The following is a 23,271-nucleotide window of genomic DNA, read 5'->3' on the forward strand; positions in this document are numbered from 1 at the left end:
ACTGAGTTCTCAAGAGACTTATTAAACTATACTTTTCCAGGTCCGAGAATCTGACTTCTGCCTCTTGTTTTAGAATGTCCCTCAGCTCCAGAATAATACACTTACCATGAAGTTCTTTTTTTCCAGACAGAATTTGATAGAATATGTGGTTGTTCCTCTCTCCGGGCTGCTGGAAAATCACTCGGGATTTTTCAAGCAAATCTGCAGGATGAGAAAAGGATAAAGCTTCATACTTAGGTGTTCCTACAAAACTTAGAAGAAAAGTTATCAAATAGTGCAGTGGCTACTTACAAATATCGATGTCTACAGATGACAGCTTTCCTCTGGCACAAAAGTGCATCCTGATGAATTTGCCCTGGGTGGACATAAAACACGGTCTCCTATTGAAACATTCCAAACAGTTGCAATGGCTTTATTATACACATTACTCCCAAAGTGATTAAAGTTAAAAGGAAAATGCAATGTGGGCCTGAGATGGCACCAGTTCATGCTAGGAGGAAGCCAGAATGATCACCAGGACTAGCAGTGGTCCTGGATTCTAGTCTCAGACCTGCCGACTTCTAGCTGTGTGTTCTTGTGTGTATAATTGAATCTCTCTGGGACTCAATGTTCTTACCTAAAAAATGAGAAAAAAATAATACCTGTTCAGCATATTCTTTCATTTAGTCAGCGAACATTCGTTGAGCACCTACTACCATCCAGGAAACCTACTAGGCCCTGGACGTATCACATGAGAAAAATCGGGGTGGTCCCTACTCTTCTAGATTCTAGATGTAAGCAGCTAATGCAATGGCATTAACACAGGAACATTTGGTGATTCTTGAATCCTAAAGAAAAGCCAGTTGTGCAGGAGTTCAGTGAGCAAAAGGGGCAGAAAACAGAGTCTGAGAGGTAGACGGGCACCAGGCACCCTATCACATAAGCCATACCGGCCACAGGAAGGAGTTGGGTTGAATTTTATGTGCGCTCAGAAGACAGTGGAAGATTCTAAGCAGAGGAATGATGTGATCAGATTTATGTTTTAAAACACTACTTCGGCATAAATAATAGATGGGGCTCCCTTCCTTTCTTCTCATGAAAAACCATAAGACAGGGTCTAGTGGGGCAGAAAGGCTGCCAAAGGAGACAGAGCCCACGTCAGAAGCCAGGTGTGGCTAAGGAGGCCGTCAGCGGCAGCTGGGGCTTGCAGGATGAGGAGGATGGTGCCAGGCAGATGACAGGCTGGTGGCGGTCACCCATGCAAGGAAGGAGGCAGAGCGGGACTACAGCAAGGCAAGGGAAGGAGAGTGGTGACAATCAGGGGGATTGAGCCTTTAAGTTACCAAATGTAGGGTAATGGGAACCATACACACAGACACACATGTGTAAGTACACATACACGTGCATTTATACACATGCATATATGCACAGTTTAAGTGAAATAATTTAACCTGGATTTTTGGATTTTTTGGACCCTCTTTATCTTTATTTCCACTTGCCATTCTTTCCTTTCTTCCTTGTCTTCTACTTTTTCCTTTCTTTTATCTTCCTTTTTTCCCCCTTCCCTCCATTCCTTCCCTTTTTCCTCTTTTTTCAGCTTTCTTTTTTTTCATATGTCAGCAGAAAATCCCTTCACATTCTAACCAATCCCAAATCTAGCTGCTTTGTGGACCAATATTAGCACCTGCTAGGCAGCCAGACCTCGCAAGCAGATATAAGAGCAGGCAAGGAGCGCTAACGCCCTGGATGGAAACCAGCCACGTCAGCATGCGGCTGTTATTTAATTGTGCCCAAAGATTCAAACAGGAAGCCTTCTGCAAATTTCCTTGTAAATTATAGAGTGGCTCCCTGCCACTCATTTTTGTCATAAAATTGGTTTGTGAAACTAAGTTTTGAAATTTAAATTCTTCCTCTATCCTGGGACTGCAAGTTATCAAAAGCTATTTTTTAAAAATGATTTCTCCCAGTAAAAAAAAAAAAAATCCCCAGTGGAAAATATGCAGAGGTAGGGGAGCCAGAGGCAAGAGTAGAAACAGTAATTGTACTAAGTGAATTAGGAAGCGCTTACTAAATTGACTGGTTATAAGGAGTATAGGAAATTATGAAGGAGAAAGTACTTTCAAATCTGTAAAATGTAATACAATATAAAGCGTTCTTAGAATTTGCTGGGTGAGCTTCCCTACTGGGAGTGGAAAGGAATTTGGAACTATTAAATAGTGTCTTCCTGAAATTGACCAAACAATAGAAGCTTTTCCGGTGCATATTTATATGTAGTTTTAATTTCTCAATAATGAAACTGATCTCTTTCTTTTTCGAGGTATCTAACAATATTAGACCTCTTTGATGCTCAAGAAGTTTTTTTTATACCTAGGTGCTCAGACGTGAATTTTGCCATTTCCTTAAAAATTAAAGACTCTGATATACTGCTCAATCATGTTATTTACAAAACGAGAGGAGTTGTCATTTCCTCAGGGTTTTGGCATTTCCAAATTCTTCCAAAATAGGATGCACTTGCTTGATTTGATCTTCTAAAGTTCCCTGAGATACAGGTAAGAGAAATACAGCAGATAAAGTTTTCAGTAAAATTCTGTAAGGTGGTAAGCCCTCCATCCCTAGGTTGGACTCCATTCTTGCTTTGATAAATAGTATCCAAAAGCTGTTTCCAAATTTGTTTATACAATGTTACTTTGGAATGAGAACTTAGAAAAATAGATGAGTGAGAAACTGTCTTACAATGCCCCTGTGAATATATGTGGGAGGTCATTTAATTTGCAGTGCTTCTCTTTTGGATGGAATTGGCCTAAGTGGGGAAACGAACTAGATATCTACAATCAATCAATCAGTACCATAGCCTACCTATTTCCAGAAAAACTTCATTCCTTATATTTTCCCCATCGTTAATCTCCCTCTCTTCCCATCTAATTCTTACACCTGGAAATTTATTCTAAGATAATACAGCAGATTCTTGGCATTATTAAATTATATTTTTCCTTGTTACAATTCCTAAGTAATCTAGTGGTCCATGCCAAGCAGTGAGTCAGTGATGGTATTCATTTTGAATTTGAATCATGTGTGCTCAGCAGGTCACCTCCACACAGTAAGTCTGAATGAGCACTCAGCATCCCCATTGCAACATGGCTATGTCGTGTACCACTCAGCATTAAAGATGCATTTTATGGAAGGGATTATGTAGTATATAGTATTCAAGAACTTATAAATTTAGGGGTGCCTGGGTGGCTCAGTTAAGTATCCCACTCTTGATTTTGGCTCAGGTTGTCAGATTGAGCCCCACTTCGGGCTCCGCACTGGATGTGGAGCCTGCTTAAGATTGTCTTTCTCCCTCTCCTTCTGTCCCCCACCCCTCTCGTGCACTCGTGCGTGCACACACACGCACACACATACACACACACACACACACTCTTTCGCTCTCAAAAAAAAAATTATAAATTTACAAATACTATATCCCTTCTACATAGTATGGGTCTACTATCCTTTAAATAAGTAAAAGGGCTATATGAGCAAAGTTTTTCATAGAAGTGTTATGTATTATGTATTATGTATTATCATGAGGCTCAATGGCTAGACCAAACAAACACACACCGAACAACCTAAAATGTACACAAAAATGAAATAATATCTAGTGAATAATAGAGTTCAGTAATACCTAAAGAAATCAATCAAATTCAGGAATGTGGTGGTTGGGAAAGAAACTTCTCATGGTTTGAAAATTGGACCAGTTTGCTATTTTGATATACTTCTTACTTTGCAAAAACATCAGGAAGCATCCAGGATTGAATTGAAACAGCAAAATAACAATGCCAGACATACAAAGATAAGAGGCTCTAACAGCTCAATAACTCACTGATTTTGAGTCCAACTCAGCATTATCTAATTTTATTTTGCATACCAATTCTCATGGTCTAGTTACTCTCAAATTATTATGAAACCCATCAACCTGTTAATGGAACTAAACAAAGTAAGCTAAATTAAAAATCGCCAAAGCTAAAAGTCATTAAATAGAGAGGGAAGATAAGTAGACCCTGGAATGTGATTAAAGTTGAGGTTATGCCCATCAGGCATTTGGGATTTGATCCAGGAGTTTGTGGTGAAGGGAGACTTCTACTGGTGCATATCTGTGGGAGTCTGACATCTCACGGTAGCTAAAGGGATTCAGAAATATCAAAAGTGGCCATTCAAGGCACTGATGACTCTAGCCTTTAGGGAAGATGGCTTGGATCTTAAGTGTAATTCTCAGAGGGTCCAATCAACAAACACAGGCTAAATAGCCCTGGAAGCAAATCTGAAACAAATTACATAATTTCATGTTTGGGGGTTATTGGTTTGAAGCATTTGTTGATCCTCTCAAGAGGCAAAGATGGGAAAAACTTTTCTATAATTTTCTAATTGTTCTATGGCTCTTGTCTCCTCTTTTCTCCCCAAAAGTTGTCAAGGCAGAGCCTCCATGATCAGTGGATAGGACCACCTCACCTTTTCTGCCAAGATATCTAGACACTTACCGGCTTTTCCCTAGATTCACCCATGGTTGCTGCGGTGGCAAAATACTGGATAATATGTTTGGTGTTCACAGTCTTTCCAGCACCAGATTCTCCTCTGTGGTTAGAAATTCCATGATATAGTTAACTGGTTTGGATTGTAAATGCAGTGAAAAGTTAAATAATTTTAACCATATAGGTTAAGACAATAAGGAAAAGTTTTATGGAAAAATGGAAAATTGAGAGGAAACTTGATTAAAGAAATGTAGATATTTAATCGGGTGGGAGAAAGGGAAGGACTATCTCAAAAACTATTTGATTTTTGAACAAAAATCAAAACTCAGTCAGAAAGATTAAAGATTTTCTAAAAACTGGAAGCCTGTTCTTCATGGGTCCTGTTAACAAAAAGCTGAAGAGCTCTTCTATTAATTAAAGACAGGTCTCCTCATTACCAACTGTTCGAGGGATTTCCACATATTAAGGCTACAACATGGCTGGGTCCAACCCTCTCCCTGAGAAGAGGGCCTACCAATCAATCCACCAGGAAGTTGGGTTTTAGACTTCCCTTTTACCTTTGATAACCAGTTAACTTTGTGATGTGGGAAGAACACGGTGGTGCTAGCCTTATCATCCAAAGCATCATAGGACCAAGGCCTGCCTTTATCTGTATGAAACTCCAGGAAATAGTCGATCTTCTCTGTAAGGGCTGAACACTAAGTATCCTTCTAGCTCTAAGATTCTGAGACAATTAATATTCTTGAGATGACTAAAGCCAATGAAGAGCCCAACACACGAGGTGACAACACCATTGCATAGGAAGACCAAGAACTTCAGAATTTCACTGCCTTTTGAATCTTAGCCTTCCCCCCTCCCCCAGCCACAATGCTGACAGTTCATCTGGTCAGCCAGTGCTCTTCCCATCAAAATTAGATACAATATGAGATCACTGAAGTCTTTTCCTTCCTTTTCTCTCCAAGTCTCACCATCTTTTAGTTCCTACTACTTAATGTGCCTTGGTCTCCCCCAATGTGGCTGCCCAGATAACAGCAGGTTATCTGTTCCGTGGTCAAACCCATTGAACTTTCTGTCTCTCTGCCCAATTAGCCAGTCCACAGACCTTTGAAAATGATTATTTCAACAGGGAGTTCTCCATCAAGAAGATGACTAAGATCAGCTTGTGCACTATGAGTTCTAAAAGATCTACTAAGATGGTAGAGGCAGCCTACCTAGTACCATATTTGGAGTAATCACTGACTAAAGTGTTATGACAATTTCCTGAGTATCTTATTCTTGCCTAGAAGGTATTCTGTATCTAAAGAGCAAACGATTCAAAGACAGTGAATTTATATTTTATTCCCAGTGAAATGTAGGTGTCTGTTTCCATTGAAACTCTCACTGCTAGCCAGAAAGAAGAGGCAAGGCAAACACTTACGTCAAAAGTACAGACTGATCCTCCCCATCTACAAAAGGAAAGAAAATGTCAGAACATTCTTCTGCCAGAGCGTCTACGTATTGGCAAACTTATTCAAAATTTCCTTGGTTGCAGTTTGAAGTCAGACACAAGGAAAAGGATTTGCTCTCAGTTGGATAAAAAAAAAGAATACCATTTAAATAGTACAGAGTAGAAAGAGTTTTTTTCCCCTTGCCCCTATGTATGTCAGTCCTAAGAACATATAAATCTCAAGCCTATTTTCTTGCTCCAAATACAAATGATAACTGACTAATGGTTGACATTTTTGCCATTTTAAGCCTTTTAAGAAGCACGGTGTTACAATAGCTACAGAGAAACTTCTTTGTGCCTGAAACTCTAGCAGGTGCTTTGTGTAATAAAAGCTGCCATCTACAGGGGGCTTACTCTGGGCCAGCCACTGGGCTGAGCACTCTCAATGCATTATCTCACTTAATTTGACGTGTGAGCTAATCATCTCCAAAACCCCAGGAGACAGGCTCTATTTTGCCCATGTTTCATCCCAAAGAAACGGAGGCTTCAAGTGATTAGGGAACTGTAAAGGCCATGCTCTGCTCACAATGCCTACCTACCTCTTAGTGACATGGAGAAAAAGTAGATCAGATATTTTTACCTTTCATTTTGTAGGGCAGCCACTTACTGTGAAGCATATCCTGAAAGGCATTATCGGCCATAGCGAAGATGTGAGGGGGAGCTTCTGATCGCCTCTTCCCTTTGTAGGCAGCCATGACTTCTTTCTGATACACTGGGAGCCACTTGTAAGGGTTTATGCTCACACAGAAGAGACCTGAATATGTCTGAGGAAAAATCAGAGGAGATTTCAGAAAGCAGGTTAGAAATATTTCCAGGGCTGTCAGCTCTCTCACTGCCAGATAACATTTGCTGAAATATTTACTCATAAAGGAACTAAAAAGAGGAGAGCTTTTGGATTCTCACAGAGAAGAGACTATAACAGGAAGAGACAGAACCAGGTTAGAGGAGCTGCGGGACCCGGGGTTACCCCTCCCCGGGGAGACCCGCTAACTACTAACATGTCTGACACATACACCTTTTGAAGACAGGGAGGACGCCAACAGCCGGCTGAGCAGCTATCGGGCATTTGAGGCCAGAAGGGGGCTTGTGTTTCAGCAAGATTGGGAACCCGATTTTTAAGGCACTGAGAGGGAGTAATAGCTCATTTGGGTCACTCAGTCACTATAATGGTTGAATTGTGGCCCCCAAAAAGGTACACTCAGGTTCTAATCCTTGGAACCTGTGAATGCAATCTTATTTGGAAAAAGGATCTTTGCAGGTGTAATTAAGTTAAGGGTCTCAAGAATGATATGTGGGTGGGCTTTAAATCCAACGGCTGGTATCTTTATAAGACATACAGAGAGGAGAAGATACGGACCCACAGAAGGAAAGGGATGTGAAGGCAGAGGCAGAGATTGGGGTGGTACAACCACAAGGAATGCCAACAGCCACTAGAAGCTGGAAGGGGTAAGAAAGGATTCTGCCCTAGAGACTCCAGAGGAGTAGGACCCTGTTGATTTGATTTGATTTTGGACCTCTGGCTTCTAGAACTGTGATAGAATAAACTTATGTTGTTAAGCCAACTGGTTTGGGGTAATTTTGTTACAGCATCCAAGGGAAACTAATATAGTCATGTAAATCAGAGTGCCAAGGAGCAAGTTGCCTATATGCCATGGCTTCTATGGCAATGGAGCTCAAATGCTACCATTTTGGCCCAATCTACTCAGGGCTGCTGTTGAATAGGTTCTGAGTAAATCAAAGAATCTAAGCAACCATTACCAGTGTAATGATGATGAAAACAATCATTCCTTCTACTGAGCACAAACAGGGTGACAGGCACTGCACTATGTGCTTTACATTCTCTGATTTCATCCTCCAAGCTACCTTGGAGAGCCAAGCATTCTTATCCCACTTTACAGATAGGGTGACTTCAAGAAATTAAGAAACTTAACAACTAGTCAGTGACAAAACTAGCATTTGGACACTGATCTATCAGCCTCCAAGCCTCATGCCTTTACTTTAGCTTGACAACCTAGGGAAAGGGCTATGGATGTTGACAAAATAAAATTGGGGAAATGCAAGGTCCCTTTCCAGTGGGCATTCCTGAAGGGTTATCCCCATGTGAGTCTGCTTAAATTCAAAATAAGCTATTATCCAAGAGAGGGCTGAGACTTTGCCAATATGAGTGCCAGCATGACCTTTCAGCAGTAAAGCATATATACATACATAGGTCATCCAATGGGCATAGAGCCTCTTCAGGGTATGCAGCATGGCTGCTTCATTGAGATGAGTCAGCATTGCTAGGTCTTCAATCATTTCAAACTTTGGGGAATTCATCTGCTGGACTTCATCCTCCTTGACACTCAGACTCTGCAGAGAGGAGAAAAAATATAATATGTATTTCCCTATTATGTTCCTTCATTTTGCCATGCAATGGAAAGAATCTTCAAAGATCCAAGAAAAAGATGCCTCATGAGAGGATGGGACCAGAAGTTTAACCAATCCTAATGAAAGAGACAGGTGTTTCTCCTGCACATGATCGCACCTTGCCTGAAGATGACATTTTAAAAAAGTTTTTGTTGAATCAAAATATTCTATCTTACAGAGCTCTAGCCCTGTGGCTTCTCATTGACTCCAGGTTGCCTCTGAGAGCACACACATCATACTGCATATGATTTGGCACCTCTCTTGATGCTTAGGAGGTTTAGAAGAAGGAATCTGAAGTGAAGGATCAAGGAGGCAGGTGAACCCTTCCAGACTGTTCAAGACCTATCCTCTCCCTCAATCCTTCCTCAACTACCTTAGCTCATTTTTAAAAAATCTTTTACCATATAAACAACCTGTACTATCTGGACACAAGCTTTTGTGTATGTTTCAATAATTAACAATATCAGACTATTTCTCAGCTCTATTATAAACACCTGAAGGAGTTTTGATGGTGTTTTCTTTTATAGTTACTAAAGCATCTATTATAATGTGATGGGCATGGTAGGTACTCAATAAATATTGATCTCTTGATATATATGGATGCATTACTACCAAATAGTTGTTTAGAGTTGTTCTCAAAATTTCCTAACACCATTTCCTGTAGTCCTTTTCCTTGTTTAATAAACATTGTTATCAACTGATAGCTCCATTTAATCCCAGTTGGTGATGGCTTCTTCTTCCAAAGCTCTCACGTTCTCCATATTCTTTTTTTTTTTTTTTTTTTTTTTGAGAGAGAGGGAGAGAGAGAGAAAGAGAGAGAGGGAGTGGGAGCAGAGGGAGAGGGAGAATCTTAAGCAGACTCCATACCCAGCACGAAGCCCGTGACTGGGCTTGATCTCACAACACTGAGATCATGACCTGAGCAGAAATCAAGAGTCAGACACTTAACCAACTGAGCCACCCAGGTGCCCTCACATTCTCCATATTCTTGATCAAATTCTTACCCATAGTCTGCTTTGTCATTGCTCAAACAGTAATCACTTTTCTTTTGAGTCCCTTTAATTTCCATATGTCAAGGATTCCTTTTCTGTTAGAACTTAATCAGGTGACTTATGTCTTTAAATACCTCCCCTTAGCTCTGATTCTGTTTTTCTCTCTTCTTTCATTGCCTACTTTCTTCCATAAGTATTACTCTACACTCACTGGCTTCATTGTCTCTGTTAACATTACAAAGACTATTCATGTGGTGATTGAAAGTGTAGTTACTTCTAAATTTTTTTTTAATTTTTATTTATTTATCTGTTAGAGAAAGAGCACAAGCAGGGGGAGTGGGAGAGGGAGAAGCAGACTCCGTGCTGAGCAAGGAGCCTGATGTGACACTCGATCCCAGGACTCTGGGATCATGACCTAAGCTGAGGGCAGATGCTTAACCAACCGAGCCACCCAGGCATCCTGAAAGTGTAGTTACTTCTAACATCAGGAGGAGGAAGCCTGGAGCTAGGGAGATAGAGGGTGGGGGTGGGGGAATGGGACCGTCATTATATGGTGGAAGGACAAACAGAACAAAGCAAACTCCATTAGACTCTTCTTTCTACATCATTAACTTATTGCTTTCATGCTCTTCTTCTTATGATTTCTTTTGAAAATCATAATTATAACCATAATATATTTACAAATCACCTTGAATACTGTTGAAAAGACAGCAATTTTGGAACATGTGCTCAGACAAGAAAGCCTCTCATTTGGAGACCTGATAAAATAGGGTTGGACTCCATTAAGAAAGTGAAAAGACACGACACCTGGGTGACTCAGTCAATTAAGCATCTGCCTTCAGCTCAAGTCATGATCTCAGGGTCCTGGGATCGAGCTCCTCATTGGGCTCCCTGCTCAGGGGGGAGTCTGCTTCTCCCTCTCACTCTCCCTCTGCTCCTCTCCCTGGCTCGTGCTCACTCTCTCTCAAATAAATAAAATCTTAAAAAAAAAAAAAAAGGAGGGGGAGACAACATGGGGAGAAAATCTCTGCAAATCATATAGCTGATAAGGGACTTGTATCCAGAATATATAAAGAAGCTTTAAAATACAACAAAAAAAGCAATAAGCCAATTAAAAATGGGCAAAGGGTTTTAGACATCTCTCCAAAGATAACACAAATGGTCAATAAGCATGTAAAAAGATGCTCAATATCATTAGTCATTAGGGAAATACAAATAAAAATCACATTAAAATACCACTTCACACCCACTAGAATGGCTATAATCTAAAAGATAATAATATGCATTGGTGAGGATACAGAGAAATTATAACCCTTACATATTGCTGGCAGGAATATAAAATGATGCAGCCATTTTAGAAGACATTTTGGCAGTTCCTCAAAATGCTAGACGTAGAAGTTACCATATGACCCAGCAATTCTACCATTAACTAGAAGTTAATACATCCACACAAAAACTTACACATGCATGTTCATGTGAGCGTTATTCCTAATAGCCAAAACATGTAAACAACCCAAATGTCTCTCAACTGGTGAGTGAATGAACAAATGCGGTGCAGCCAATACTATGGAATATTATTCAGCTGTACAAAGGAATGAAGTACTGATACATGCTACAACATGAATGAACGCCAAAACATTATACTAAGTGAAAGAAGCCAGACACAAAAGATCATATGTTGTATGATCCTATTTATCCAAAATGCCAGATAGGCAAATGTATAGGGAAATAACCTAGATCAGAGGGAAGGAGGGGGGCAGTGACTGCTAATGGGTACAAGATTTCTTCTTGGGATAATGAAAATATTCTAAAAATTAAATTGCAGTGATGGTTGCATAATTCTTTAAATATACTAAAAACTGTAGAGGCCACTTTTAGGCAAACAGGCTTGAGCGATGGACTGTAGAGAGGGCCCACAGCGACCACCTGGCTGAATACAGACCGGCCCATTGGGGGACCCCCCTCAAGACATCCAGAGGCCCTGACTAACCAATGGGCTACTTACAACGAGGCACAGTTACCAAAACAGGGAGAATTCCGTATGTCCCCATACCTCCTCACCTTCCCTCTAACAACAGCCCTTACCCCCTGCCTCTCTTCTGTCCCACCCACTGCTCCCTTGCATTATAGTCAATAAACTTCTCTCTTTTTTCTGCCTCAGGTGAATTCTTGTCACTACCCACACCACCTGCGTCCACCCCATTGTCGCCCCACATTTGGGGGCCCCCACCCGATCAGACACCACATTTAGACACCACAAAAACTGTTGAACTGCACACTTTAAAGAGGTGAATTATATGGTATGTAAATTATAGCTCAACAAAGTTGTTCTTAAAAAGTTGGCATAACCAATGATGGAAAAGAGGCATTCACATCTGCTTTCTCTCTCTTAATAAGAGATTATCCCAAGGCTAAATTTAGGGCCCATCTGTTTCCTTATTTAGGACATTGTGAATTTTTTCTTGCCTACCTAGGCAAGTTCCTGCTGATAAGGCCCAAGTTCTTCTCTTAATTCCATTAGTTACCTAAAGTCTACCTAATGGGAGATTTTTTTTTTTTTTTATGTCCAGATACTGTCAAAGAGGCATATTAAGACACCGTAAGTGGTAATTTATAAGTGGCCTCCAGAGGTTTACAACTCAAATGGCAATGCTTTAGATTATACATTGTCCAAATACGACGATAAGGGCGTGGAGAAGACAAATCTTCTTGGTAATGATTCTGTTTGCTGTGGAGTTGAGACAAAACCAGAGGGCGATTAGACATGAATATGGGCAGGCAATCATCTATAAAACCTACGAGGAACTGTTCAGCCGAGTCAGACCAGAAATAGGGCCCAGCTCAGCACCACGGGGCTGGCAGGCAACCTGAGGTCAGTGATTCAGGGGAGGGTCCTGTGGGTGGACTCTCTGCCCAGTGTTACCCTGCTGCCTTAGAGGCCTGGGTGACAGGGAGAAGGAGTTGCAGGCCATTTCAGCCTTACTGCACATGACCTCCACGACCCCTTACAGACTAGCTTATGCTCAACACCTGCCCTAAACCTCTTCCCAAGGTCATAAGTGACCTCCTAATTCTGAAACGCTGAGGCTTTCTCCAAGACCTTAATCTCTTTCTCTAGCATTTGGCATTACTGACCATCCCCCATCTCTTGGCTTCTCTGGCACTGTGCTATTCTTAGTCAAATTATCCCTCTCTCTTTTTTTAAGATTTATTTATTTATTTGAGAGAGAGAGCAAGAGAATGAGCATGAGCAGGGAGAGGGCCAGAGAGAGGGAGAGAGAATCTCAAGCAGACTCCCCGCCAAGTATGGAGCCCAGGGCTTGATCCCACAACCCTGAGATCATGACCTGAGCCAAAATCAAGAGTCGATGCTTAACTGACTGAGCCACCTGGGTGGCTCCAGGCACCCCAAATTATCCCTCTTTCTTAATCCAAACACAACCTGCTTCAGAGTTCTTTAGGTCACTATTCACTGCAAGGGGCACCTTTAAAAAAACAACAAAACTTGAAACGTTGATGAAAGAAGCGTAAACTGTGAGTTCTAGAGTCAATGATCTTTATCCCTGGCAACTGTGTTACTCTGATTTACTCAGTGTCGTTTAATCTTTGATAAGAAGTGGAAGAGCTTCTCAAAGATGCGTGACGTTTCCAAAAATGTATCTATCAGTGACATCTCCTACCCCAGGTTTTTAATTAAACTATCAGAGAAAGGATATATTTAATTATTTGATTTAATAGAGAACGTAGTTATCCCAGAGAGGAAATAAAGATTCCTTTACCTTTCCATCTGTTGTCTCGACAATTACTTTGCCATCATTTGCACTCCCTTTAACCTCAGCTGCAACATACGCGTGTTGGCCATCACGAATCCAGCATTTCTTCTTCTCTGTGGAGCAAAAGAGGATTATAACCATGGTACTTGCACAAAAGATACATTGGACACTTTCATACTGATGCATGTGATCTCCTTTCTGCTAATTCTGCCTGGTGACTTAGAGTCACCAATATAGGAAACTGTTGAAGTAGGTAAAATCGCGAAAGCTCATCCCAAAGATGACACACTGACTCTAGGAACTAGAGACATTTGAGCCAGCAGAGGCTGGGAACATCACAGACCATTTTGCTACAAGAAAGTTACCGGTCAACACCTTACAAGCCACTCTTCTCACCCCCAACACTTACCTCCCACTCACAGTCCCAGGTCCTGCGTGGCTGTCCTGGTGCCTCACCCGCATCCCCCACCCCCGGCTCTCCTCCAGAATACTTCACTCAGAAAGGTCTGGTTACAACTAAGTGAAAATTAGGTTAGTGGTCATGTCTGTCTTTCAGGGTTTCTTTAGACCTTAGTTTTAATTTTGGAATAAAAGCCTGCTGTGAGAATTACATGGTAGAATTGGGGGGAAGAGAGAGGAGAGAGAATATGGATTATTTTTGCCAAACAGCATAACTGCTCCATATTATTTCCCCCCACAGAGCATTTTTCTGTCCTCAGTCTCCTCACTTCCTTTGCCCTTAAGCAAAACAGCCCTTCACAACGTGATTAGCCAATGAGAAGCTTTGGGCAAAATGAAATCTTGTAACACCTGAGACAGCTTCTCTTGGCCTCACTTAGATGCTTCTTGGGTTCTCTCCCACCTGAGACAGATAGCCAGGGAAGATGAATAAGAAACCTACTTTTAGGGGCACCTGGGTGACTCAGTTGGTTAAGCGTCAGGTGCTTGATTTCTGCTCAGGTCATCATGATCTCAGGGTCCTGAGATCGGAGATCAAGCCCCCTGTCAGACTCTTCCTGGGTGTGGAGGCTGCTCAAGATTCTCTCTCTCCCTCTACCTCTGCCCCTCCCCACCCCCTCTCTCCCTCACTTAAAAAAAAAAAAGAAAGAAAGAAAAGAAAAGAAACCTACTTTTAAGGGAAAGTGAGTCTTACCAGAAGTTCATGGAAGTTCCAAGTCACAGCTCACCAAGTAGATAAAAGGGCGAGGGGGGGGAGGGGGGAGAGCAGGAGAGGGGGAGAGGGGAGAGGGGAGGGGGGAGGGGAGGGAAGGGGGAAGAGGGGGAAGGGAGGGGAGAGGGAAGAGAGGAGAGAGGAGAGGAGAGCAGAGGAGAGGATTTGGCTGGGAGAGGGACAATCTGAATCAATGGCTAGGGATGAACCGGCGAAACCCCTATGCAACAATAGCACAGGTGTGTAATGCCAACTCCATCAGCACCACCACCCCAACACAGGAATCCCAAAAGTTAGGAGGCCTCATTGGAGCCCCCACCAGACACTCTCCCCAGAGGTGGGCAATAGGACTTGGGAACCATGCGTAGTGAAGTTGGGCAACATTTGCCCTTCCTTCCACCGTGTTTGTCTCTGCAAAGAATTTTATGGCACACTACCTTCTTGCTGTCCTAGTCTTTGCTGGGCTCCCTTCCTTGTTCCCCTAATTACAACCAATCCACCGCTAAAACTGCTGGGGAAGATTTTTGTATTCCTGTCAAACTGATTTTGCATTTGCTTCTACTTGTTGTTTGCATTTAAAATACTGAGTTTTGCATTATATTTATTATTTTGATCTCTTTTTACAAAAATGGATTTTGCTTTGTGTTAATGTCTGTGAAAAGAGGCTTGTTTGTGAAAAGTACGTATTTTGCATACATTTCTTTTGTGTTTAAGGTAAATAAATGCACTGTATTTTAAATCAAATGTTATCACTTGAAAGAAACATGGATATTAGCTGGCACAGATTTCCACTTTTATTTTTTTTTTTTTAGGAAAAAAACCGAGAAAAGAGATTAAGAGAGTTGTCTATAGTCACATAGCTAATTAGTGGCAGTCATTAGAATAATGACTCTAGAAATTAGATCACCCATCTCCTAAATCAGAGCTCTTCCATTACAGTATGCTTCCTCTACCTTATATGCTTGGCTTTTTTCCTCCAATTTTTCTCTGAAGGATTAGGTTCATCCCCTGCCTCATGATTAACCCCTTCTTTTATGGCCCCTGGAAATTTAGGGGAGAAGTTTTGGAAACCCTTACCTATCTAAGGCCCAGTCCCTAACAGGGATGTGTTTGAAGCTCAAGTAAAGGAACTCATTTTCTAATTTGTATATGTTTTGCACTCATGAATAATTGCAGAGAGAGAAATGTAAACAGCAATGGGTTTGAGTCAGGCTACCTGGATTTTAGTCCTGGCTCTGCTAGTGACAAGGTAGAAAGCAAGGGCTTCATCTCTTCGGGTCTTGGTTTTCCCGTCTGTAACCTCAGGAGGTTTGCCTACATGATTTCATATTTTTAGAAGATTAAATGTCTTTTCTAATATAAAGGTAACAAAAACAACCAAAAGGGCAACATGTGTGTATTGGAGAAAAAATGAAAACATAGAGAAATGTATAGAGAAAATTAAAAAAAAAAATCACCCATGGGGTACCTGGCTGGCTCAGTGGGAAGAGCATGTGACTCTTGATCTCAGGGTTGTAAGTTCAAGCCCCATGTTGGATGTAGAGATTACTAAAAAAAGTAAATAAACAAAATTTAAAAAAAAATCACCCATAATGGAACAACACAGAGATAGCTACTACCTGAAGCATTTCCTTTCCAGTCTTTTTTCTATACTATTGATCAAGATTGGACTAATACTATATTCAGTGTGGTAGTTACGGGAAATAGTTTATGTGTCCTAACATAAAAATCATTTACATTTAGCTTGCGAATGCTGCCTTGTGTTTATCTCTACAAGCACACTTTTCTCCCTGACACCCAGCAATTCTAGTTTTCCTTCCTAGGCCACATAATAATGTTCGGTGTTTATGTTTCACATTTATTGTTGCAGTGGGGCCTCCATGGAGGAAGGTAGGCAGAGCAAGTGTCATCATCCTGTTTGACAGATGAGGACACCACAGCTCAGGAAAGTGCAGGGATTTGCTCGGATTACACCCCTGGAGAGGATCCGGGTCAGGGAATTTGAACCCAAGACTCCTTGCCAAATATTCTAATCACACTCCTTCCACTTGGCCTGAGTTCAAAAAAGCAAACTCCATTGTCTACTAGCCCAAGGGGATGAGAATCTTTTCCTTACTCTTGCCATTTTGGCTGCCACTGCATTTCTATGGGGAAAACTGTTTGGCCAAAAAAAAAAAAAAAATTAAAAATAATTGCTATATTTTAAGTAATTATTTACAGTGCTGATCCTACTAAATGCATCATCCAATTATCTCTAACACTTAGGCCTAATTTTTATTTCCTCGCTGTGGCACCACTATGATCTTGTCCTTCATTATCTAACTACCTGTGATAAGCTTTTGCATGACCAGTTCTGACCTCAGGGATAGTTCTGTTATTGTATTTGATTTGATGGATTATAATTAGCTACTCTAAAATCCAATCATAGTAATGAAATCCAATGACTGGAAACTGGGAACGGATCCAGGACTGGACTATGATGGAAATATAATGTCCTACATAACCTGGTTGAATTGTAATTGGTCATATTAAGGTCTAATGTTGACTAATTCTGAGTACTAGAACAATACTCAGTCAGTATTTATGTTGCATTGTTGAATAATTTGGGGATTAAGATATGTAGGTGTCTTGCTGCTAGATCACACTGTCAATCTGACTTTACATCTCCAAGTAGCTGAAATTCAGATGCCCATGCAGCCCAGCCACGTAGAGAAGGAGGGGGAAATGTAGCATTTACTTAGAGATTTTAATGTAGAACTCAGCCTTCATCTCGAGGGTAAATCCTCATTAACCTCTGTCCTTGCCTGTAACTACCAGAAGACAATTCATCAGGGCGAGCAAGTCTCCTAATTATCTCTTGTTGAGTGGTGGCTGAGCGACCCTGCTGACCTGGAAAACAGCCGGAGGGTGAAGTTCCAATATTAGGAAAGTCTGAAGAGGGCCAGGGACAGCTTCTCTTTCTCCTGCCTTCCCCAAGGCTTTTCCTTTCTTCTTCCGTAGAGTGGACCAACCCCACCCACAGTCAAAGCGCCAGGCCCCTGTCTGTGCTACACTATTCACCCACACTAAGCAGGTTCTGAGCAAGGCTCTATCTGGGCCCACTGCTGGGGGTGTCTGTGCTGTCGCTGTGCTTCCTCCAAGAGAAAACAAGTAAGCAGGCCTTGGGCCAAGTCTGCCCCCAGCTGTCCTCCTCTTCCTTGAGGACTCATCCCTACCGGGGCCACTTGGCTCCTCGGTTGCTTAGCCTAAGGTTCATAGAGGCGAATGCATCCCAAGCAAGTAAGCCAGGTTCCAGGACGGATGGCTCTTCTCAACCAATCAAAAATCTCAGCCACCACCCAAAAGCAGTAAAATAGAGGGAAGCCAGCAGCCACCCCAAGTCTTACCATCAAATGCCACGGCCTGTAGCAGAAGCAGCTCAGCCTGGCTTCTTCTGAGGAAGGGTGCAGCCTCTCCAAGCTCTGACAGATCCATCCTTCTTCAAGTGATCCACCAAAACAGGCTTAGGCCTGAAAGTGAGCCGCAAGGATCCACTCTGTAGAAGATAGGTGTAGGAAGGAACCAGTGGAGATGGGGGCACAGACACTAATCCAAGACACTATTCACTAGAGACAGACCAAAAAGGGTTAAATCTTCTTTTTAACTACCTCCACCCGTCCTCTCCCTCCCTGCATGTCTCAAGTGTATGACAAAGTTGGACTTGAGAACATCTTACTGCATCCACTAGGCGCAGAAGGCACCAGCATTCATGATGCTTTCAGGGCCCACAAAAATAGTTTAATAATAATTTTGTTTAAAATCAGAATAAAACATGAATACAATATTAATGATATATAATAATGAATCCATCCCGGGTAATATTAATTTGTCTTGATACCAACACAGTTGTAAAATCTGATTTTTAATATTTTTTGTGAAGGAAGAAGCCCACAAAGACAAGAGTGCCTAGGGCCCCCGAAAGTCATAATGCAACCCTGGACCACAGTCCTGACCTTAGCAGGTGGTAAAATGGGCCAGACTGAGAAACGTCCAGTTGTGAACACCAGGCGCCTTGACAGGAGTGGAGGAAGGGCTTGCAGGGATCCAGGTGCATCCAGGGAGGGGGACCATTGTGGCCGGAGTATGGTGACAATGGGGGGAAGTCATTTGGGCTAATGTTCAGCATGAGAGAGTATGGGAGTAAAAGGGTGAGTATCCCGCAGAGATGAGTGTCTGGGAGCAGACAGGATGCACAACTACTGGCTGGGGGATGTTTGGGAAGCAGCAGGAAGCACGGGTTGGAGGTGGGGAGCAGGCTGCGTGCTGAAGGCACCGAGCAGGTACGGGTGGAGGCATTCATCAGCTCAGGCGATGTGAGTGCGGGTCTTGGAGGGGCTGGTGGCCAGGCCAATCATCAGGTCTAAATTCATGGCGTCTTCACGCTATACCAAACGCTTGACTAATTTTATCTTTGATCTTCACACTTGACATTTGACAACAAGGAGAAGAAATAGAATCTGGGCCCTCATGATCCAAAATAAGAGATCATTCTCTGTAATGGGACAAAAAAGTCTCGGGCTTTTTCCTCTCCACTCCAGGTGGCACAGCAGGTATTATGTGCCCCATTTTGCAGATGAGAAGGTGGAGAAGGACTTGCCAAGGTTGCTCAGCCCTGGTGATGCTGTTGAGGGCTGATCAACACCATGGTCTACCCCTGCTCCAGAAGAAACTAATCACTTTCTGTTTCTCGAACATGGCTGACAATGAACAAACCCTATAAAGTAATGTATTTCGCTGCACTTAGTCTACTCTTTTCTTTGTGGTGCTTTGGGTGTGCCCAGCGGTAACACCTCTAGGATCTAAGGAGTGTGGTTGACAGCAAAGACTAGTGGTCCAGGCTACTGAGTCAGTTTTATATCTGCCAGAAAATACAAATGTGACTTGTAAGAAATCGCTTAACTCCCCCTAGGTTCAGTTTCCTCCCCAACACAACACAAGGACTAATCTTAATCTATAGGGACATTTCCTGAGGTAGAGAGAAGATAAGTATGCATGGGAAGCAATGAGCAAAAGCCCAGAAATGGGACTGAGGGTGGTGACATGTCCCAGGAGAAAAAAACAAAACCAACCTCTCCGCAGGTAAGGATTCAGATTTAGGATATGGAATGATAATAATCAACACTGGAATAGATAGAAGGGAGCAAGATAAAGGAAAGCTTAGAAAGCTAGGCAGAGAAATTTAGGAATACGCTACAGGAAACATCACAGACAGGGCGAGAACGTGAGGGAAGCAGTATTTTAGGAAAATGGCTCTGGCAGCATATTCAGGGTGGGTTGGAACAGGCAGAAGCCGTAGTCAGGGAGACAAGTTGCGAGTCTGTATTTGTGAGGAAATTGGACTGAATCCTCCCCCCTCACTCTGTGTGGCTTCCTGGTGGCTTGTACTCAGTAGACAGAAGAGCTCAGGAAGTGTATTTTGGATATAGAAGATCTCCATAAACGTGTGGGCATGCGTGTGTGTGTGTGTACACACTTCCTGAAAAGATACCTAAGGAACAGGTATCTACCTGGGGAGTGGGAACAGGATATGGGTGGGGGAGGAGACAGTTACCTTTCACTTCCTATCTTTCTGGTCTATTTTAATTTGTGGCATGTGCATGCGTTTTCATAAAAACAGATTTTTTTAAAAGTAGTTCTTATTAACACCCAAGGATAAAAAGATCACATCAAGACAGAGCACACAGATGTGTAAATCTCTTTCCTAGTCTGGATGGCTTAGCATATTTAAAGGTCTACAAGGAAGAGAATGTGTCAGAAGCAGCACCAGAGAGGAGGACACTTCATGGACCAAGAGTACAGAGGACTGGCAACTGTTTGGAGGCAGGAAAGTGAGCCCAGGAGATGACCCACCCAAGCAAAGGAAGGATAGAAGCTTCCCTCCCCCTTAGTCTCCTGCATCAGTTAACCCAATGCCCCAACTGTCCTCTGGGTCCCTTCAGTTTCAAGTTGCACACATGGCTTCAGAACTTTATAGAATAATATCTTATCACAGTCCGGTCATATCAACATCTTAAAATAGAAAATGAAAGAGCCCAAACTCCCAAAAGAAGTAAACAAATTAACCTTGCCAGCAAAATAAACAGGTGTATTTTAATCATGATAGAGAAACATAGAATTAAAGGTAGCTCTTTCCGAACGAAAAGTTAATCTACATATGGAGAGGAAATTAAATCTGAGACTGGCATTTTGGTGCATTTTTGTCAAAAGATGCTGAGACCTATTGTGACTTTTATCTGCTAGCAAATATCTATAGGAAGCAGGAGAGAAAACAGAACAGGGCTGGGACGTTGGGGAGAAGGGGAGGAGGTCAGGCACAAGGGTCGTCTGCACATCGCTGTGAATTCTTCACATTTGGGCTCCCAGAGTTTGGTGTGTCAATTTGTACTGGAAAGATTGTGCTTTGGGAGTCACAGAGCTATGCTCATTAGTATGATGACCATATTATCTATCACCCAAACCCGTATGTATATTTTTTATACCAGGACATAGTAATAATTAATAATAATAAATTATTAGGAAGTAATAATAAAATATTAATTTTAATAATTAAACTTGGGCAACAGATATAATCTAAGACTGCCCCAAGCAAATAGGGACACATGGACACCCCACTTGTAAGAAAACCGAGGACTTGGAATGACATTTACAAATCAGCAGTAATGGTATGCCTTTTCAATAACTACAAAGTCCTGATTACTTGTATCCATTATTCTCAAAGTTCTCAGAGAATATTACTATCAGAAAGTTGGACCCAGAGAGAGGTCTTAGATACTTGTGTGTGTTGTCATTCAGTTTGCCGTACAGCCAAAGAATTCCTCCTATTCCGTTCTGGTATTTATTCTTTTGGGATCTGAATGCCATGTAAACCACCATTCTCACATTTGCATTACATGGTACAATTTCCAGCATTAAATGTATCTCAGTTACCTACTAAACAAGATAAAGACAAGGAGTGGGAAGGCCTTAAGTGGAAGGAAGAGTTGAGATATGAGCTTTTTACCTTGGCCCAGAAAGAATCATATTGGTCAAAACTTAGCTTCTACTTGTTAGGAAATAAGTTAATGCCTGCCATGTGAGAAGTGACACCTGCCTGGGTGACCAACTGGCTGGCTAGGGACTGAAGCATTTCCCAGGATGTGGGACTTTCAGTGCTCAAACTGGAAGAGTCCCAGACTAGCTGGGATAAGTTGGCCACCCTACTTTTAAGTCGAGAGCATTTAATTATTTTAAGAATAAAATCTCTTGTTTGGAAATTAGCTATTTTATGCTCGTTGTATTCTCTGCAGTCCTCTCTCTCCCCAGGTATGTTATAAATAGCTTGTTGAGAATGTTTAGTTATTCTCATTCAATATACATTTATTACCCATCTGTAATTGCCCATGCTAGGCTTGGGGGACAATGATGAGCAGAATAAACACACTTTTTGCCCTCTTAGAGTAACTGATTGGGACTGCGTTAGGTACGGGAGGAGGTGGTTTCTTCTATCTTAATTATGGCTACACTTCAAGCAATTTGTAGAGAAAAATCTTCGCATCCCAGGCTGGGTGGTGCTACTCATGCAGCAGAGATAGAATGCGGGAGCCCAGGGGAACTGTGGAAGCCAGGAGAAGGGAGTTTATATAGCCATGTGTCCCAGCTCACCACTCAGCTAAAACCTTTGATGGGTTATGTTATTCTGAACATGAGAGGCCTTTTCCTCATCCTGTTCTTCTACAGGCCCCTTCACTCCCTCATTGTCCTCTGCTTTGGGGTTTCCCGATGGAAGAGTTACCATCTCGGACCCTTGTTGTCCACCAATGTAGAACCCTAGGAGTCATCTCCAATTTCTCCTTTTCTCTCATGCACACATTCAATTGATCACCAAGTTCTATTGATTCTGTAATTATCAATTCTTATCCCCGTTTAGCAGACAGTTTGGAGTGCCTGCTGAGCCCACACTCTTCTCTGAGAAGTGCCTGCCTTCATCCAATAGGCATGGACCACAAGCTGCCATGTCTGTAAGGTGACACTGGCGTCCCGGCCCACTGATTAGACCAAGTCTGAGCACCTGATCCAATCAGGGATAATTAGGGTATCTTTCCTATCTGGAATACAAATTTGGGACCAAGGTGACACTCTCAGTCTGTGCTTTTTGCTTGAATGGAGTGATGTGAACCTGGGGCTTGAGGTTGGCACTGTGGTGTGGTCACATGGTGCCATATGCATGCTAATCAGCAGAAACATCAATAGAGAGGGAATCACAAGAATGAAGAGAAACAGAAATAAGGGAACAAGGGAAGAGAGATTGCTTGCTTGTGTTCCAAATCGCTTTCCCGTTAACAGTACCTCTGGAGACCTAGGTTCAATTCCTGCCTTTGGTTTTCATAGGCTCTTTCAATAACCTGCCAATAAATGCCCATTTCTCCCCTCCCCCCAACTTTAAATTATCTTGAATTTCTGTTTTTCCCATCAAAATATCTTTAAGACATTATGTCTGATGCTTTGTCCTAATACAGGTTCTTACTTCCTCTCCTGAGGCGACATGAATATTGTAGCATTGTGCATACTAAGACTTCAATACATGTTAACTACTTTTATGACTATTCAACAGCATTTGTGCAGTCTTTAAATGCTGTGCTCAAGATGCAGGAGGGTAGCTTTGCTTTCTAAATTGCTTAGTGGATTGGGGTGTGCAAAACCATGATAGAGGATAGGTACAACAGGGAATTTGAGAGGGCAAATAAAAAAGTGGCAGCTTTGGCTGGGTAGATGGAGATGAGGCAACAGTATCATTCACTTAGGCAGTACTCGGTCCTGGAAGATCACATTGACCCCAGTCCTCCCCCTGCTGACCACAGTGAGTCTATCATTGGCAGTCTTCTCTTTCAATCAGGGCTAGACAATACATTTCCAAGGGGAGGGAACACAGAGCCTCTCC

General features: G+C 42.1%; 1 protein-coding gene across 1 annotated transcript in view; it reads right to left on the reverse strand.

Annotated features, from left to right (window-relative positions):
* The window catches only part of MYH15 (myosin heavy chain 15), a 152,859-nt gene extending 135,070 nt beyond the window's left edge, over window positions 1-17,789 (reverse strand). Inside the window, 10 exon segments of the mRNA XM_078058924.1 lie at window positions 106-201; window positions 292-355; window positions 2,424-2,444; window positions 2,446-2,517; window positions 4,497-4,590; window positions 5,905-5,932; window positions 6,581-6,737; window positions 8,179-8,322; window positions 13,151-13,257; window positions 17,702-17,789. Coding sequence (XP_077915050.1) covers window positions 106-201; window positions 292-355; window positions 2,424-2,444; window positions 2,446-2,517; window positions 4,497-4,590; window positions 5,905-5,932; window positions 6,581-6,737; window positions 8,179-8,322; window positions 13,151-13,257; window positions 17,702-17,789 — 871 coding nt within the window.
* Between the last annotated feature and the right edge of the window lie 5,482 nt (window positions 17,790-23,271).

The sequence above is a fragment of the Halichoerus grypus genome, chromosome 1, assembly GCF_964656455.1.
Source record: "Halichoerus grypus chromosome 1, mHalGry1.hap1.1, whole genome shotgun sequence".
Lineage (NCBI taxonomy): Eukaryota > Metazoa > Chordata > Mammalia > Carnivora > Phocidae > Halichoerus > Halichoerus grypus.